Source organism: Melopsittacus undulatus, chromosome 2, assembly GCF_012275295.1.
Source record: "Melopsittacus undulatus isolate bMelUnd1 chromosome 2, bMelUnd1.mat.Z, whole genome shotgun sequence".
Taxonomy (NCBI): Eukaryota; Metazoa; Chordata; class Aves; order Psittaciformes; family Psittaculidae; genus Melopsittacus; species Melopsittacus undulatus.
Window position 1 is genome coordinate 41,016,621 of NC_047528.1, and position 20,920 is coordinate 41,037,540.

A 20,920-nucleotide genomic window follows, 5' to 3' on the forward strand; every position below is an offset into this window, starting at 1 on the left:
AGCTTTGGTACCAATAGGGTCGCCACTCAGCTTAAACAGAATACTGCACACTCGGATTTGCAGACTAAGTAGCCTGTGGATGGAAAATGAAGGTAGTTTTTAGCCACATGTTCAGGCAGTGGCACAGTTTGTCCATGACCAGTTGCACCACAAGATGTATGCCCAGGGACATCACCCACAGCCAACAGCCACGGGGTCCCTGCAGTGTCTCTGATGGCAGCCAGAACCTGCCATCTTTTGACAATGACACTTTTATTTTTTTAATGCATTAAAACAAGGCACCTGAAAACAGTATTAATAAAAAAAGGTTTGTCTGGTTTTCATATGAGCACTGTTACCTATCCCAAAGGTGTTTTCACTTCCTAATGCCTCTTGTGCTGTTACAGAAAGCAGCCCAAAGGGTTCTGGATGCTTGCTCTCTTTTTTCCCTCTTCTCTCACTCTGTCCTCTTCTCTTTCCATACACACACTTTATCTACAACTATTATGCTGATTGAGGTTATAATGAAATATATTAATTCACCAGAGACTTAAATGCCTTGCATTCAACTTGATAAATGGTATGAGTTTTGTCCTGCTGTCTAACTTACAAAGCTATTTCCATTACAGTTACAGATGGCTGAAAAATAATGACAAGTCAAGTGAAATTCTGCAGGGAAACTGCAAACATTTTTGACTGCTTTGCAGCTTTACATTGACATTTCAGGAATGTCCAGCCAACTAGAGAGGAGGCTAGGATGTACGTCCTCTGTTTTATGGCATGAAAATATCTGCCCACTTTCTGCCAAAATAATGGATTTAATGCATTTTACAGTTTTTACAGACCCATGATTTCCAGTTTCACCAACTTCACGGATCAATTATTAAAGTATATTTTCTATAACCCACATCAGCCTCTCAAGAGAAGGCATGATGTGACTTTTTGATTTATATAAAATATATCAGTTTTCACCATTTCTTTTCAGATGGAACAGAGATCTTTAGATCTTTTACAAACCAGTGCTAACAGAACAGAAACAGCAATTCATTAATATAAAGTTAAGTATTTTTAGAATGAAATTTTTATGGGGAAAAAAATGAAACACAGTGGAAGTAACCAGTATTAGTCTGCAACACTCAGCTGTCCTACTGAATGTGTCAATGGCAACTTTAATGCTACCTAAAAGGCTTGAAATAGCCATTACATATTATAAAATAACACTATGCTTGTTTCCCTCTCCATCTTCAAAGCGAAAGCAGCAAACTGAAGAAGGTGTGTCCCACCAAGACTGCAGGGGCACAGGCTTCACAGGGAACATCAGTTACAGCTCTCCTCATTTCTGGAGCTGACACCAAGCACCTATGCTGAGCACAACATAGACATGTAAAGACCAGCAGTACAACCCAGGGTTGCTGGTTTTCCCATGTTTCAAGATTACTCATTTGTAGTCACACATTAGTAATTTTCTTTAAGTTCATTGAAGCAGAAACTAACTCAACAAAACTTCAGTGAGCCAATTTCTCACAGTTTCTCCTTGCGGAAAGAGCAGATAAACCTGAGCTGTGAGATTGCCTGCAAGCCCCGAAGGCCCTCCATCACACCCGATACCTCCCGATAGCTTTATCTGATGATTTGGCAAAACAACAACAAGAAGCTGATACTAGAAAGAGAAAATTAATACCGATGCTTGTGATTTATGAACTGCTCTAAGAGTACAGGTTTCACTTGCAGTTCCAGTTGGAGAGGCTATATGTAATTCAAGCTCGCCCCCCAGTGGACTCCATGCCCACATCAGTACATTAAGTTTCGATGACACTAGTGAGAAGTACTGGGGAGCCAGGGCACACCATACTTAAAAAAACCTAGGAGTTACTCAAAGAGAATGAAAAGTTAACCTGCTATAATACTTTGTTTCCATTTTTAATTAGGAATAAAAAAGTATATACCTTCTTACCAACCAAGTTATTCATCCTGTCAAAATATTGTTTAAAAAATAAAAAGCAAAATAGCAACCTGGGGGGAGACTAGATTGAGAGCAGCCCTGAGGAAGACTTGGGAGTGTCGGTTGATGAGAAGCTCAGTATGAGCTGGCAATGTGTGTTCACAGCCAGAAAGCCAACCATATCCTGGGCTGCATCAGAAGAAGCAAGACCAGCAGGTCAAGATGATTCTCCCCATCTATTATGCTCTCATGAGACAAAGATGATCAGAGGGCTGAAGCACCTCTCCTATGGAGACAAGCTGAAAGAGCTGGGATTGTTCAGCCTGGAGAAGAGAAGGCTCCAGGGACACCTTATAGCAGCCTTCCACTACCAAAATGGGGCCTACAGGAAATCTGGAGAGCGACTTTTTACAAGGACATGTAGTGACAAGACAAGGGGGAATGGCTTTAAACTAAAAGAGGACAGGTATAGATTAGATATTAGGAAGAAATTCTTCATTGTGAGGGTGGTGAGACACTGGCACCGGTTCCCCAGAGAAGCTGTGGCTGCCCCATCCCTGGGAGTGTTCAGTGCTGGATGGGGCTTTGAGCAAGCTGGTCTAGTGGAAGGTGTCTAGTGGAAGTTCCAGGGGGGCTGGAACAAGATGAGCTTTAAGCCCCTTTCAACTTCTATGATTCCATGATTATTTTTCCTCCTGTATCCAAATAACTGTGAATGTTTTAGTGGCTATGCATATAGTAAATAGTAAGAAGAAAAGTTCTCAAGCACATTTTGCTTCGGTAAACAACTGCCAGCAAGATCAGCCTGCCTAAAATAAAAAAAGTCTATATTACGCAATGCTGAGTTTCTGTGATCTTTTCTCAGAAAGCTTCCTACTGAAACTTGCTCACCCTTGCGTGCATAGCTGTCATACTTCATTTATACTTATCCAAAATGGCACTAATTACTGTGGGTCATAAGTGAATAATTAACTTCTTTTGCCTGAAGCAAAAGTAAAGGGCAAGATAAAAAAAGTAAGATGAGATTAATACGTAAGAGTATGCTCATGGCCAATGCTAAATGTAAGTCTGAATCCACCAACTTCTTATCAAGACCTGAGAAGTGTTTTGTAAAACACATATAATTTTAACCGCATGATACAGATTTTCTCACTGGTTCCATCAGCTGAATTCAGTGCTCACCTTCTCTGTAGACTATACTTTACTTGCTGCAGGCATGAAGACATGACAATATAAAACAATTAACAAATGACCATTTAATGACGTTTTTTTTTTATTTAATGTTATTTTTCTTTTCTCCCTGAAGGAATAAATCAACATTCAAAGACTGTAAAATAGTTCGGGCAGATGCCTTTTGGGGTGGGGATTTGTTTCAGCCAGCTGAGAGCCCAGTAGGTATCTGGTCTTCCTCTGTATTCAGCAGTGAAAGAGAAGCACCTTTACAAGTCAAACCCTGGGCCTACCTGAAGAAGGACTAATGTGCCCCAGAGGTGCCAATCCTTCTCTGACTATCCAGAGATCCCAGACAGATAGCACAGCCTAGACACCCAGCTGCCAGAGTACCAAGGTTGGGGAGATTGATCCTATGATTATGGCAGGAGAGTTACAGCTGAAAAAACTGATTACCAACACAATTTCAAGCCTTCAGTGCCTAGTTTTGAACACCCTAAGTGTACAGGCTGAGATTCAGAGGTGCAGATGATCTAACACTGATCTGGGTTCATTACTTGCAAGTTTTGTCTGCCATAAGATCACTAATGAATTAACAAATGAGATTCTTGGTGTTTTAAAAAGTCACAGCAGAGAAGAGCCTTCTGTATTTCTGGGCTAACTTGGGTGTGACTTTTCTGAGGTTGTTCACATCTAGTTTTTTAACTCAGCTCCTTAACACGGTGCTTGCTTATAGTCCTGGGCTGGTCACCAATCTTGCAGGCTAGAAAATAGTGACTTCCCTGTGACATAAATACACAATAGTATTTTCAGTTCAAACCAACCAGTCTATTGTTTTCATGCCTTTGCTGGGCTCTCTGCCTTCTAATCTGCTACAGCTGTATAATGCTCGAAGGATGACACAGGCAAGAATAGGAAAATCACTTAGAAATCAGGGAAGGGGTAGGGAAAGGGACAGAGCAGGGTTAGATTGGGATAAAATAAGTAAAACAGGAATGACAGAGAGCGAGGTAAAAGGGTAAGGCATATAAAATACATTGGAAGGGGAGGGGATTGAAGACCACAGTGAAAATGGGGAAAAGAAAGGAAGAAGGAAAAAGAATTAAGACAAGACGTGATAAATCAAGAGAGAGGAGGAGGTACAAGCATTAACGGGAAGGCATGAAGAGACTAGAATAATTGTCCTAAAGGGAAATGTAATGAAATACCCAGATTGCCAGAACTTTTCTGCTGTTTAAGGAAGGAACTCTTACCTTACAGAAATTGATTTAGTAGGGGGTATTAAGATGAGCCTTGTTCAGTATTCCTCTCAACAAAAATCCTACCAACCAAAATACATATTGGAAATAATGATGGAGAAATGGCCTCATTCGAAATGGAGAAGCCATCACTTAGTTTTATAAAACAGTATCTCATACTCTTTAGAGGACATCACACTACAGCAAGTGCCAGCAGATTCTCAGCAGAGAACAACATTGGGCTACATGCTGGATAAATACAATTTTTTCTCCAAGGGACTACTAAAACACTGAAGAAGATTAGGAGCAGAGAGATCAATAAATTTAATTTAAGCAAATCAGCAGCAGAGTAAGGAACACCACTGAGGCTCGGAGTGTTCTGTCTACTGCCATTCCTGCCATCTGAGCAATGCCCTCTTAAATTGCTCTTGATGATTTCAAACCACTGCTCCTGAATTCATACACAACAAAATTACAACAATTACACATTGTTGCTTCAGCTACCCTTACATGCCTGTCATGTAGACTAGTAACAACCTTTAAAGTTAATAAGGACACCAGGTATTGATTCAGTATTAAGTATTACCATCACTGAATGGGATCCAGCTCATGTAGGCACCTCTCCTGCATCTCTGCTGTAGGGACCTAGGGCAACCTATTCTCATAAAGTGTCTGACTTCCTTCTGCAGTATGTGGTAGGTGCCCCTGCAGCCTCCAGGAGAAAATACTGAGGTATTCAAGTTTACATTTGAATTGAACTGAAAGCATTTAGTGGCACTTAGCATTGAAGGGCTACGGCTATAAAAGCAAGTAGCAGCTCAATAGGAGTAGGTCTTTAGAGTAAAAAAAAACAAAGGTGCTGAAGAACTATGTCCACACTGTATGCTCTTCTTGAGGATTTTCTTTGGACTAGGTCTGCTTGGTCCGTAGCAATCACCACCCATTGTCTGTTGAAGCACAGTAGGTGTGTCACTGAAGGCCACTTTTCTTTTTAGTTTCATCTGAAAGGAGTCCGGTTTGTGCTGACACTGCTCTTGTCCTGAGAAGTGGGGATGACAGGGAAGTTCAATTCAAAAGCACTCTCTTCATCTGCACCAGAATGGACATCTCTGTTATTCAGGTACACGCCTCTGGCTCTCGGTGTAAGATAATGAGTTCTATAGGTCCTAAATTAGTCAGAAAGGAATTTGCTTGTCTTAGCCCTGGTACACGATGACAGCAAAGTCTTACCTGTGTGCGTCCTCCGGTGAGCCTTCAGGTGGGAACTTTTTGTGTATACTTTGTTGCATCCCTCAAAGTCACACCGATGGATGCGTCGTTTCCTGGAGTCTGGAGACTCAGACCTCCTCTGACGCCTTGTGCTCTCAATACTGAACGGTGAAATTGAACTAAAAACCAGAACAGAAACAAAACAATGAAGCAAGAGCGTGGTGCATATCTTGTGTCCCAAAAGATCAGCTGTAACATATCACCGTGCCTCAAACTTTTTCCGTTTCTATCACATAGTCCACAGCACATACTTGAAACAATTTGTGCTTGAACTAGAGCATATTCAATAATTCAAGTCTTGATTTAGATGTGCTTATTGCTGAGAAAATACCATGATACTTGAAATACTCCTCCAGTAGTGAAGTAGCCTGACTTTATCTTGAACTTGTTTTCTATTTCATATGTGTCTAGATCCAATCTCACTGAGCCATGCTTTCTAAACATCTTTATATATAGCCTCCATAATTCCTCTTTGACAGGTTTAAATAGATAAAAATCCAGACACCTTTTATGAGAAAGCATTTCCAGTACACAGCTCTGGACCATGGATCATCACATTTGGCCAAACACCTGTTATTTGCTTGCATACAGATCTAGATCACCCCTCATTCCATTTCCTTATTTAACAATTCCCAATCCATCACCTGCAAGTCAATGAATTTTATTTCCTTTCAGACAACTGATAAATAAAACGTTTGTTAGCACAGAGCCAAAGTCCACAGAAAAGTGAATGCTCATCAAAGATACTCCATTTACAGCAATGTCCTAAGGCCTATCAGTTATCACAATTTTAAGCATTTAAAAATATCATGTTGAAGTCATGTTGCTTGAGTTTCTAACTACTGTGTGTACCAAATCTGATACCTGAAGGAAGCCTGCTACAACAGTGTACTTGCCTTGGTTAGATAAACTTGTGTCATAAACTGTTACCAAGCTGGTATGCGAAGATCCAAACCCTCACTGACTTCCATGAATTACATTACACAGCTATAAATCATTATTAATCGATCACCTTATCAGCCCCATCATGGTTATACTGCACAGCAGTCACGTTCACCTACAGTTATACTAGCCTGTTTAGCTACTTTAAGCACTGGAATAACACTGGCCTTCATCAAGTTTCTGGGGCTTCCCCCACATTCTTGGGTTTATTGACATTCAAGGTAAATGATCTAGAGATTCATCAGTCAACTAGCTCTTTTAAACTCTTCAGATGAAAGTTCCCAGTTCTCCTGAAAGAATTTGTGACTGTCAAATGAAAATGAATGGGAGGAAAAGAAAGTGATCACAGAAAAAAGTAAGCACTTCAGCTTGGGGAAAGCCGAGATACTAAGAAAGGCATTTGAAAAAAGCACCAGTGTCAATGCATCTGCTGAGAAGCTTCTGTGTCAACACCAGTCTGCAACCTTCTGTTACAATAGCCGCTGCTGCTATAGCTATAGCTGTTTTGGTATAAACTGCACTTATAGACATCTCCAGAATTTGCTGAGGACTACTTATACTGGGTTAAAACTTTGCATAAAGCATCTTGCACCATTTGACTTGCATATGATTTGACTGATGTTCCAATTCTCTGCACACAAATCTTTAAACCTTGAACTAATGGCACTTGAAATTATGCATTTTTCTTTTTGTTTAAATATTTTTACAGTAGAACCCTAATTTAAAGCATTATTTTAGAAAAAAATGAGTACCCCCTTTCTGACAGCCCTCTCTAACACTTAATGTATATTCTTATTTCACCTTCAGGCAAAGAGATCTTCCAGATTAATTATTTTTGTCTCTAATAACGACATGTGTTAACAGGTGTGAGAGGAATTTCTGAAGTGGAAAAAGAAATGGACAGAGTGCCATAATATTAACCTTAACTAGGAAGATGTAGTCCCCAAGAGAGTAAGACACATCAGCACTTCAACTATGTGACAAGAATACAGATATGTTTAGTTGTCACAGAAATGGCTTAGTAATTACATTTAAGCATACGGGGAAATAACAGTCTTGGGTTAGATGATTCACTGAGAATGGTCTTGCTACTCTAGCCTATTGTTTAAACATCTAAAATAAAAAGCAAACATGTAAATCAAATCTTAAAGCTCAACACTGAAGGCACAAAATCCAGAAAAATCTTTATCTTTAAAAATAAATATTTGTGCATAATTTTTCTTGCTTGTGATTTACGAGCTGTCTTAAAAGCCTGTTTTGTAACAGGGTGTTCAGATCCTGGATGGTACAGCTCGTTTACATGGGAGGAGGATCAAGCTTGTAATGCTGCTGTAATTCCCAGCCCCGAGACAAAATGAAGCTTGAGAAGACTCAGCACCTTGTAAAAAGCTATTTGTCACGTACAAGAAGGTGACCTCATTGCTGGGAACTGCTCTGTGCTTTCCCAGGAATTTATACAGGAGAGGGTGCCATAAAATAGTGCCAAGAAGGTGGCACATGATCAGTGCTGCTGCTTTTTATCCGGATTACTCCCTCTGTATAAAAGCATCCTATATCTATGCCATGCCATGGAAAACAACCAAATAAGCCACAGAAGATGATGTGCATTGCCACCAGCCCTGAGTGATTCACAGTCATCACTTGCTCAATGTGCTGAGGAGGGGGGTACTGGGAGCTGGAACCAGAAAATGTAACCACATGCCTTCCCTTCACAGCAGTGCCGGCTACATGACAAACTAGCCAGCAGGAGAGACTCACATGTGGTTTAAAACCATGTAAAATAAGTAACCGAAAAAACCCCAGACAACCACACAAACCATACCATGGCTGCCTCCCTTGACTCCAAGTGGCCCTCACCATCTACCCAGAGTGAAGAGCTGGAAACATGTCAGCAGCTGAGAGCTGCCACAATGCCCAGATGAGGAGCTACCAGTGCTTCTGTTATTGGCCAGAAACTCCGGGAGCCTTCAAGGCTTAAGGTGGGGTTTAGCAAGAGGACTGATACTACAGGTAACACCGTAGAGAAACTGCAGGGTGTATCAAATTACTGCTGACACATCAGCTTTGAGAGATTAACAAAGAAAAAAAAACCCACAAAACAGTTCTGGCCTGTCAGCTTTATTTGCAGTTCATTATTTATAAAACCCGTGTAATTTCTATGTTAAGACAGAAGCTGTTATACTGACAGAAATCATAGGAGACCGCTGGTTGCTTCCAGAAGCAGCTGAAACATCTGTAGTTCATAGGGTGAAATTAATGAAACCAATGTAAGCATTCAGGGTGACTTACAGAACTTCAGCTGTGTTATTCCCAGCTACAAGTGAAAACACGCATCTTTGCAACTCACTTGCCTCTCTGACCAAAAAATGTCTGCAAAGTAAAACAAAGACCGGGGCTTCACCAGTAGGTGGCCATCAAGTTCTGCTGAACGTGATCTTTGCTGCATGCAACAGGGATTATAACCCTGGTAATACAGGATTAATTTTTCTTTCTATGAATGCTGCCCACAGTCTCCTACAAGTTTCTCCTTGTTCTACATACAGCCTGTGAAAGGCCCCTGGCATACTCGGTAACACTGCTAAAAGCACACGTAGCAGCTATTTTTATACCACTCCTGTGTTTCCTGAGCAATATACAGAGCAGAACTGCCTGGGGAGGACTATGTGTTCACTAAAGCCTTGAACTGTCTTCAGTGCTACAATACACAAACAACATACCATGTATGCAGTGACAAATCACTGCACACTGGCTTCTCTCCATCAGCAGCCTGCTCATGTGCTTTCACCCTGTGGCAAACAAGTAGTGTTACCTTTGTCCACCAAAGCATGGGCCTCCTGCTGCTGATGGCCTCTCACCAAGCCAGAGAAGAGCTGGCTGATGTTGTATTTTCATCCTTGTGATTGCCACCTTTACTCTTCCTTGGTCCCTCTGCTATGAGCTCAGACTGTGTGGCTATGTCTTCTGCCTGCCTTGCTAAAGACCTCATGGAAAACACACTGACATGTAGCCAACAGGTATAGACCAGCATGTGTCCCAAGGCCCCTTCACCATACCATACATCTCTACAGCATTCAGACTGCATTACCTTCCTCCCTAATTGGGTTCTGTAGTGAAACAAGAGATACAAGGCTGCACCTTACCTATATAGGCCATGGCTGCTGAAAACAGAAGCTGACTTTATTTTGGGGTGACATCCAGGCACACATCAGCAGTGTTCCCTTCACTCTGGCTACCATGAGAAGGAGAACCAAACCTGGCTCAGCTCCATGCAGCATCTGCTCAGCCTGGCCAGTGCATGGCCCCCAAGGTGGGCATAACATAAACTGCATCCCTTTTGTGTTTCTCAGGCTCTAGACTGTTGAAGGATGTGATGGCTAAGACAGCATACCAGGGCAGTGCTGTTCCAGTTGCTTTTCCTCATGTAGGCACTAGCATTTGTCTGATCCTGCAGCAAGCCAGTTCAGGGACCCACACTGACAAAAACTCAACTCTGCCCCAAAAATCCCAAACTCAAGCAGCTTGCTTCCTTTTGCTGGTTTCATTCCCTAAATAGTGAAGTCTGCCAAGTACCTGCTGACACATGGGAGAGGATGGGAAACTGTGGCCAAGGGATCACGGAAGTATCATAACAACTTTCAATGTGAACTAGCTTTGATTCTCACCAATGCCGCAACTTCCATGGAAATAAAGGATTTGTTTGAAGAAGTCCAGAGGAGGGCCATAAGGATGAGCAGGGGACTGGAGCACCTCCCATATGAAGACAGGCTGAGAAAGTTGGGGCTGTTCAGCCTGGAGAAGAGAAGGCTGCATGGAGACCTCATAGCAGCCTTCCAGTATCTGAAGGGGGGCTATAAGGATGCTGGAGAGGGACTCTACATTAGGGACTGTAGTGACAGGACAAGGGGTAATGGGTTAAAACTTCAACAGGGGAAGTTTAGATTGGATATAAGGAAGAAATTCTTTACTGTCAGGGTGGTGAGGCACTGGAATAGGTTGCCCAGGGAGGTTGTGAATGCTCCATCCTTGACAGTGTTCAAAGCCAGGTTGGATGAAGACTTGGGTGATATGGTTTAGTGTGAGGTGTCCCTGCCCATGGCAGGGGGGTTGGAACTAGATGATCTTAAAAACCTTTCCAACCCTAACTATTCTGTGATTCTATGATTCTAAATCAAGAACACAGATATAAGCAAGCTACACAAGGAACAACTGGAAAATCCACCTAACTGGAAAATCCACCTTTCACTCCACAATGAAGCTTCTTCTTGTGATACTTGTGTATGTAACACAAAAATAAGCACATGAATACATAGGCTGAAAATGAAAATCGAGAGATACTACCATGCTAAATACTTAGGAGGTGACAATGTGCCCTGGCAATACAGAATAGAACCAACATTCATGTCTCACTCTCAGGCCAATTTTGTACATCCAAATATACACAGATTTTGCTTAGAATGGAAGAGAATATATAAATATACAAGATTCAAATATACAACCAGTGTGTAAATTTAGCAATATAAATCTTTATGAGACATGCAAAGCTTCTGGGCCAACCTTGTCAGTCGCAGTAACTAAAACTGCAGGCAAATGAAATAAAAGCAGAAAATTAGAATATAACATGTCTGCACTCAGATGGCAATGAGAAGTGGAAGAACACCCTTGGAACTCTTGCATTTGGTAGGCATTCAAAGGGAACATGGGCTGCAGAAAGAAATACTGGGGTTTTGGCTGCTTTGCATTTACAGAAACTAAAGCTCTTAAATATATAGCTATGGGAACAAGTTGAGCTTTCTGCATTATTTTTTACATCTTGGCTTTGGATTCAGTGGTGGGACAGGGCCCCCCAAGCACATCAAGCAGCACACTCACATCAAGCAGCATGCTCATAGAAACCCACAGCAGCTGTCAGTCCTCCTCTAGGTGAGGCTCACAGAGCAGCTCCACTGTTCCAATGCCTTTGCCTGGCTCCTCTGGCATAGCAGCATGCCTCTCATTCAGGGAGCTCATCTCACTTAAGATACCCTCTTTCTGTTAAGACCTTCAGGTTTCAGAGGCTAACAGGCATGACATGGGCACTCCATGTGTTTTTGAGAAGGGAAACTGAACCACATTTCCCAGTTTCCAGCTTTCAGTTACTTTATTTTGTAGTAACTTTTCGCAAAACGTAATTTCATCTTCTGACAGTTGGTATAATGTTCCACTCCCACTCAGGATATTGGTGAATGTATCCTGCACTACATATTAAACCATGAAGAAATAGGATACGGATTATTTTTTGTTACCATTTATAAAACTTCACCTAGTAGTAGGATGCCAAAATCATACTATGTGAAAACACAGTAGGGTTTTTTTTTTCTTTAATATGCTTAAATATCAGTGTAATCTCCTGATACAGTCTCCCTCTCAAATATTTACTTACTGCTTTTTTTTTAACACGAAGTTTGTACTGTCTCCTGTTCACAGACAAACAGATGCACATGCGTACATACATATGTATTTTTTCTCCTCTTTGATTCTTCGATTCTAATTAATGTTTCATGAAAAGCAAACATCTGCCTTAGGAATGTTGACATTAAAACATATCAAGCAACATTTAGGGTGATCATAAAAAGAAAATATATACTACTTTTTTAATAGCGGTAGTTACTTCAATCAGTTTTCGTTAAGGTGATGTTATACTGGAAATTATCCTTTTTGTCGAGAAACAAAGGAGGAATTTAGCAGTGCACACAAACAGTACACACATTAAGTGAGAAAATCACATGGGTAAACAAGATGCAGATAAGAGATGATTTGAATACATTTCATTCAGAAAGTGCCTCAGTTGGAGATGGTGGGAAATCGCACTGGGAGCAGATGGTAGTAGGAGCATGGTAAGTTTGCCCTCTGCTCTGCCCTAGGTGTCTGCTGGTGTCTGCTGCTGAAGGCAGAGCCATGGGCAAGAGGGTCCTCTGCTCTGGCTCTGTACAGCAGATCTCATGCTCTTAACGTCCCAGTCCTGGGCAGTCAGCAAATGAAATGCCCTGCACATCACTGACTATGACTTTACCCACAACGTTTATTCGCACTTAGACATGCTGAAGTTAGTTGAACTGTTGAACTGACTTGTGATACCTGAGTGTGTTACCAGATCTCTCTGGCTGTGGTGAAACTAAAAGCATGACTATACATGAAACATATTTCTGGCAGAGGGAAAGAGATTTGGGGTCCACTAGAAAAAGCCTTGTCAACCATAGCACACCTTACCAAAATTATCCATCACCTCTGTTACCAGCTGTGTTAAGCTGAGACATGAGAAAGAGACAGTTGCCTGATCCTCCTGATCCATGTCTGTGCTGTGGGATCCTGGAGCACTTTCCAGATTCTAGGGTAAACCTATGCTGGGGTGTATCCAAGCTCCACACTGAGATGAGACCCAAGTACATGCCCCATTCTTCTCTTCCATATTATTCCTGTGCTGGGTTTCCAAGTAAAGGAAGCTGCACCAGAAAATCCTACAACATGTTCTAGCATGTGCCCAGAAGTGGAGGACTGGGACCACAAAGCACACTTCTGATAGAGAAAACTGATAAATCAACCCTACGATGAACTCTGAGATGACGCTTAAAAAAAAACCAACCACATACCAGAACTTTCCATGTATTTTTACACAAGGAAATTTTGCCCTGGAGAGTTATTGTGTAAAAAGCCCAAAGGAAGCACATGTTAAATATCTTGCATGTCTTAATTATATTGCCTACATAATTAAAATGCTTATTCCTGGTTTTGCGGAAGTTTATCCTGTATGAAACCCACAGACCCTCCTGTAAGAACCACAACCTGGGCCAGCCTTATTCTTGCAAAACTACATCCAGCTGTAGCCAGGCATGGGCAACAGCAGCTCCTGGATCAGTGACACCCTCACTGAATTACTAGGCTGCTGCTTAATGAATTTGAATTTCACACTTCTAACAGAGCAGGGCAGATACAGCTTGTTTCTACCTGCAAAAGTTTTAGAAACATTTGACAGCAAAGCTATGATGTTCTTTACACATGGACAAAATACTTCCAGTAATATGAAACACAGCTCTGCTTCACTGTGTTCTGTCTTTTCCTTGGTTTGGATAGATGGATTCACAAAAGGTGAGACGCTTGTCCTTAGATTTTGGCATGGATTTTGAGGTGATAAATGACAGCAGTTGCTTAAATCTGCTTAGAAGATATTTTTTTTCTAAAGAGTGCAACATAAAGAAGATGCAGGGCTGCATCATCGACAAGTCTAGCTCACTGGGATGGCTGAACACAGTGCAGACTGCTCCAGGTGCTGAAGCCCACGTCAACACCTCTTTTTGTAATGTGCTGCATTACACCGAATAAAGGGTAACAGAAGAACTCAGCTGGGAAGGGATCTATTCACTTTCTGCTCAGCAGGTTTAACTTCAGAGCAGTATCAGACTGCTCATGGCCTCATTCTTCTGAAGTCTGAAAATATTCAAGGATGGAAAAAAAAGCATCTCTCTGGGCAACATGTTCCAGTGCTCAGAGACACTCATGTTCTAGAGGGAGTTTGTAACGAATGCTTGCTTTTTCTAAACAGTTCACACATGAATGTTTATATTCATAAATACACTTATATGCACATTATAATGAAAGATCATGAGCTAAGCCTGAGAAACTAAAACTTAGCTTACTGTGCTTTACCTCAATGATCTTCCAAGCTGAAGTCAAAATCTAGGAAAATAAAGAAACCTCAAGCAGTGGGGAAAATGCATGTTCACAATGAATTTGCTGGTGGAATGAAGTGCACAAGCTAAGCTTCTTTGGATCTGAAGACAAAGCACTGTATGTCCTCCCAAAACTGGGAGTAGCTTCTGAAATCCTATATGCCAAACATATTTGATACATACTAGTTCAGGTCCAGGAGCTGAACCTGGTCTAGCAGAGAAAGAGCATCTTCGTTTACTCCTTTCAGACCTCGCAGAACAGCAGTGATCATTCACAGGCTCTCTAATGCACCAACCATCCTAACACTCCTTCCAGATGGAGGCTGCATCAATGCCAAGTCTGTTCTTTTTTGTTCCCTCCTAAACAGAGCAGAAAATTGGGTAACTGAGTACCTCCAACCCAGCTTTGAGAGCACAGGGCCATGCTTTTTACCTTTCCAATTCATGCTTTTCCTTCATGTTTTTCTGGCAACACATATGTAAACAAGCTACAGCAATACGGGTATTCTCAGCAGAAGAAATTAAAAAAGGGAATAAAGACTACTTTGTTGGAGACATGGGCTGAGTTGAAATTTCCAGCACGGAAATTAGATGAGCATGTGCATATTCACGTCTTTCACCTTTGTTCTGGTTACTTGCAGAAACAGCACAGACACTCCGCGTTCTAGTGCAGGACTCCCAGCAAGCTGTTCCTTGCTCTCCAGATTTCACTTGCTTCTCATATCTCTAGTTCTCATTTCTCGTACCTGTGCAGCACAGTAGTCAGTTCCAGTAGTAGTTAGTACAATGATGATTTTTGCCTGTGCATCCACCTCCTCTTGTTGGTCTGACTAACAAATGTGGAACTGATCACAGCAATGATTAAAAATGCTCTTTTCTGTATCCTTAGCTGACAAATTTGTTGTGTAATGTCTTGCCAGGTCAGTGACATTAAATGAGGACATGGTGTCCACTGGGACTGAAGCTTGTGTGAATAACCTTTTCTTCCCTCCTGTTCAGAAGGCTTATTATTGATAAGTTAAATATTTGATTTCCCTGGATACCCTCGTATAATGTAATTATGGTTGATCATCTGTCATACTCTGTGTCATCAAGCAGATTCCAGTAACTACTAAATAGTTGACTCCATTGATTCCATAAGCTTCCAGTACCTAAAGGTTCCTACAGAGGAAGGTGTCATGGCCCATGGCAGGGTAGTTGGTAGTGGATGAGCTTTAAGAACCCTTCCAACCAAAACCATTCTATGATTCTGCTCTTCAATGAAGTGTACACTTTGGAGCATATATATATGTAAACTGTTGCTTCCAACAGAACATCATCTCAAAAACCATGGGCATTTTGTATGCCCCACAATCCTCTATCTACAAGCTCCTGTCTGAGAACATATACTGTAAAGAATTATTCTATTGCAGAGATAAAACAAGATTGATCTGGATAGGAGAAAAGGAGCTAAATAATTTTTATTCAATTTGTGACAAAAATAGTTACTCAGCACAAGATCATACTTCAGGGATTTGGGTTTCTTTTTCTAAAACTACTTTCCAATCAATAGCGTTTGAGATTTATGTTTTTGTTTTGGTTTTCTTTAAGAGCACCCTCTCCTATTGAGAGGAATCTTTTATAAAAGAACATGAGAAAATGAGAGAATAAACCACCATTGTCACTACAACCCAGAGGCCATACAGATTGTGTTACCAAGCATTTTTGTTAACAACAAGGAATCCTCATGTATTTATGTTATGCAAGAAGCTACATTTTCTATTCAATATGCTAACTTGTACCTGGCTTTACAGTCATGCATGTTGATGAAGCAACTCTTCATTTACATTACAAGATACTTACTACACCTTTCTTGCTGCGCTATTACGGTAAAGCAAAGTTAAGTACAATGAGGTCCAAATCCATGAACAGAGTACTAATACACTACTGCAACATGAGAATTGAAGAAACCCCACTATCTCTCCTTGCATCTCTGGTTTTCCACACCTATTTATAATATAGTCACTCCTGAAAATCAAGCAATGCTCTAGGCTTCACCAGCTCCAGCTCCTTGCCTTCTTTCCCAGAGACTGCCGTTTCTTTTCTTCTCCTGCTCTTTATTTTCCCTCCCTCTTCCCCCAGACCTGCTACCCCAACTTGGAACTGCCTTTCTAGAGAACCACAGGGCCAGGTTTTGTCAGAGTTAAGATATCTACATAGGAAGAAATTTATGCAGCTGCAGTTTCACTGTATTTGCGAGTATCTGAAAGATTTCTAGTGGTTTAATCTGTACACTAGGATAGAAAGGATCCCTGAAGGTTGCAGAAATCACTTGGCCATATGTCCTGGTTTGAGCATATAATTTCTCCATGACCACTACCTACAAGCTAGAAGAGTTACCATATCTTTTTACTGGCCATGTGGACAAACATCTCTTCTCTCCATAACTGAAATCAGCTTAATTTCCATCCAGCAAATTCTCACTCTGCACTCTGAATAACTGCAGGTAGGTAGAGTCTTTCTATTATAATTAATAAGGCAACAGAGCATTTACCTTCTTGTTACACATACCAAAAAGGCAAATTTTAATAATTTCTTGTTTATCATTACACAAGTTTATCAGTCAGAAAGATAACCTGCTTGGACCTGGCCCTTGGAGAAGTCCAACAAAGCTGCTGTTGTCTTCAGTGGAGTCAGACATAGGACCTCCCAACAGAAAGAGGAAACCAGAGTATCATGGTTTTCATTAATTGGTCCTCTGCACATTTTCTCACCAGCAAAGCACTGCATTTATGTTCTAAAGTGCTCATGGGCAGAGCAAGGTCTGATTAAGAGCAAATCTTTTCTGTTTTGTACTAAGAAATGTAAGGAAATATATCTTTAACAGATTTGTTTGTCACATCAGAAACTGTTCCATTTGCACTCAGAGTACAGAATCTCTGTTCTTCACAATAAATACCCCATAACACTATTTCAAGAGCATTGATTAGGCTGGTGGTCAAGCAGCTCCACTCCTCTGGGCTTCACTGCCTCAATGTGGCTGTGTGGGCTTGCTCTCATGCTCCTCCACTTGAACAAACGTGATCCTCATTGTGGCTATTCTCTGGTCATGAAAATCCACAGATGCCTTTAGGATGATAATATTCTTCTTTGTAAAAGCAAGAACAAAATCCTAATTACTTCTTGCTGGCAAAATAAAGGGTCAAAATTTCACCCTACGCATGATCTTGCCCCACGAAGGCAAAATCAGACTGAGGACTTAGTTGGTTACGTTAACTACCATTTTATAAGAAAGTTCTCATGTGAGGATTTGAACTGGGTAAGAATTAAATAAAGTTGCCTCTTCAGATTTTTAATAACATAACACAATGCATTCTAATAATAAGAAATGTTTTCCCACTGGCTCAAGGGTGGATGTTTCCCTTTGGGATGTCAAGTATTCAGTTATTTGAGGGAAATTATGCTGGTATTTCCAACTGACATTGAATGTTTTGCTCAGAAAAGGATAAAAACATACAAAGCTGAAGAAGCTTTGCAACCATCAGATTTTGAACCAACTATTCCCTAAACTCTAGCAACAGGCAAGATTTCATGTTTGCAGGCATGATGAAATAAATTTTATTTAGCTTCATTCACAAGAACTACTTAAGATAAATATTTAGATACAATGCTGCCCAATGGAAGAAAGACAACCCATTGCCATACAGTACTGTTGTTAAATGAACCCTTTCTCACAGTGGGTTAAATAGGCATTTTCAGATTAGCACACTTTTTCCTTTGATTCAAAAATGTCTCAGGGAAGAGAAAAGGAACTTCATTTCCATTCACACAGAAATATCACCCAGTCACCAGATCTTGCAGATGCCATAGAAATACACAGCAGACTTCCTTCATCCACATGATATCCCTTGTCCGATTTAGTGCTAAAGAACATTTCTATGGCCTTGTTATTATCTAGTGTATTTATTTTTTACACTATCATCCCTATAATTTCTTTTGTCACTTGGAAGCACACTCAGACTACAAAGCAAACCTTGCAAAGAAGCAAAGCAGATCTGTCTAGCTGCTTTATCTGAAGCTGGCGCATCCCTTCTGACTGTGTCTCCTATAACACTAAGAATCAAGGGATGATAATAACTGGCCACTACATTCATCTTGCTTATTTATGCACACTGCTCATTAGCACTCTGCCAAGGGTAGTTTTTAAGTCCCAAAGGTAGGTCCACAGATCTGAGTGGTTAGAACTGAGTGCTCTGAATTTCAAGCTTAAATTTGCAGCCAGGAGCACTGGTCTAGGAGCCAGTGGTCCCTTGGTTTGCCAAAGGTTTCCTGCATATGTTAGCCCAAAGCCAGTTGTGCTGCCCCAGGATACAGTTCATTCATCTCTGGAATTTCTATTACTTCCCTGAAAGCACCATCCTCCCAAACCTTCACCAACAGGATGTTTGGCTTAATAATTTAAATCCACATAGATGTACTTCTTGAATTTTAATTCTGGAAAGACAAAAACCCAACAAAACCCCACATCCACTTCTGGATATATTTCCCTTTATAATCTATTAAAATCTCTGTTTGTTTATTATCTGAGTTCTTACAAACAGTATCAGTCACCAAATAAAGCACCAAGCAGTACTGCCAATATAGTAATTAAGAACAACTGGCGTGCTTACACTCAAGCTTTTACTGGAGAAATCAGAGTCTGTTAAAATCTAGCAAAACTCAACCCTGCACATATGTTGTTTTGTTTTGTTTTGTTAAATGGGATGGAACATACCAGAACTTTAAAGATCAAAAACCGCCCATAATTTCCTAAAACATTTGGAGCCTTCACATGTAGCAAAAAGGGATAATTATCAAGCCATTTTGCTGTCACAATTGTTCATTTGGAAGAGGCACAGAAAAAAAAACCCAACACAAATACAAATCTAAAACTCCCAACAGCGAATGACTTTGCTGTAACTACAGTTAGTAAGAAAACCTGATAGGCAGATGGAGGGAGGCATTAGAACGGCACTCAGTGCAAGGTCAGATGAGACAACCATGACCATGGCGAGGGACGGCCTGCATAAGGTATCTCACCCTGGAAATGGGGTTCTGTGCCCCACAAGCACCACAGAGCCATGCACTGCTTTGGGCAGGCATCTCTGCCAATGCTGCCTGGGATGTGAAGGACACTGCTGAAGGAACTTTGCCTTCACTAAAAGGTGAAGAAATGCATTTCAGAAGGGGAAGAGAAGGCAGGGCTCTTCCCTTCCACTGTGGTTCTCATTTTGCTGTCCCTGTTACATACTTTTATCCCATATGGGAGGGATGGTGGAAGGAGGGTTGTCATTGCAGGCTGAAATTGAGTTTGACACACAAACCAGAAATTGACGTGCCTGTATCCATTTCTTTCTTCCCCCCCCCCCCCCCCCCCTCCCGAAATATTGCTACAAGGAGGCTATTCACTTTAACTACCCCCTTCAATCCCCTGGAAACTCCAGTTTCTAAGCCCACCTCTTTCCCCTCTGTGCGGGTAAGTAGAGGTCTATTATGAATTTTGTATTAGCTGTAACTGCAGTCTTACTCAACAATGAAACATTTGAAAGTACACCCAAGTTAAATGCACAGCTTCTCATTAAAGCAATGTGTTACACTCAAACAGTAGCAAAGATTGAAAAAGGAGGGTAACAGGGCTTGGGGCTCCAAGTGCTGCAACTGATTTCCTGAACGTCTTTAGTCCTGCCCCTTATTCTTTTTGTGGTTTACTTCCTGACTTGAAAAGTATGGGGATACTATCTTTCCTCCTTCCCTTCTTCTTCCTCCCACCACCTTAAGCATATCATCTTTTTGGGTCGTGGCTGAATCACATCCTTGTATGAACACACACGTCTTCCAGGCATAAGAGTAAATGCTAGCACTGAACCCAATTAAGAAATTCCTGCTCATGGCAGGGGGGTTGGAACTAGATGATCTTAAGGTCCTTTCCAACCCTAAGTGTTCCATGATTCTATGATTACCAAAGTATATAGCATACAAGATCAAATATAATCTTCCCTCACATTACCTGACCCTGCTAACAGTCAGTGAATACTACTTTCTGAAACTGTGGTTAGAGAGTTATCTCCTCCTTACTGTAGGTGTGTATTTTAGGTGAATATGATTAAGAAGAAATCCTTACTAATGCTGTATGGTGATTGAGCCTATGGTCCTACTTCATTCTTTCATAACACATATGCATCCCAGGCAAAATGTGAGTCAAATATAGGTATGGGACTTTTAAAAGCTCTCTTAAGAAAATGTTAGATTTTCTAGAGTAATGATTAAAAAAATCTTTGAGTAAAACAGGACTGCTTCTGCCCTGCTGGCAAACCTGCCAGAAACTGCAGACACCCAGTTCTGGAACAAAAGAACCATTATTCACCAAACGTTTGCAGGAACGTGAAGCTGCTACTTCATGTTCTGGCAAGCACCCCTGCAAAAGGTGGTGCTGTGATTTATGTGCCATTCAATGTTGTTTTCAAGACATTCAGTGAACTGAAGAAGTACCGTTAGAATATGTCAAGCATACGTCAAAAACCATCTAAATCAACAGGGGCTGAAAATACATCATGTGCTTGGCATACAATAATTGATACGTCATATTACATTTGACATTTCAAGGACAGTAGTGCCTATTTAAATGGAGACACGGTAATATAAATGGTTTTTTTTTTACT

At 41.0% G+C, this 20,920-nt stretch overlaps 1 protein-coding gene across 2 annotated transcripts in view; it reads right to left on the reverse strand.

Annotated features, from left to right (window-relative positions):
- Nucleotides 1–20,920, reverse strand: part of KLF12 (KLF transcription factor 12) — a 244,941-nt gene that overhangs the window by 12,533 nt on the left and 211,488 nt on the right. For both annotated transcript variants that reach the window (XM_034074351.1, XM_034074350.1), the window contains one exon: nucleotides 5,560–5,717. In XM_034074351.1, coding sequence (XP_033930242.1) covers nucleotides 5,560–5,717 — 158 coding nt within the window. The remainder of the gene's footprint in view (nucleotides 1–5,559; nucleotides 5,718–20,920) is intronic.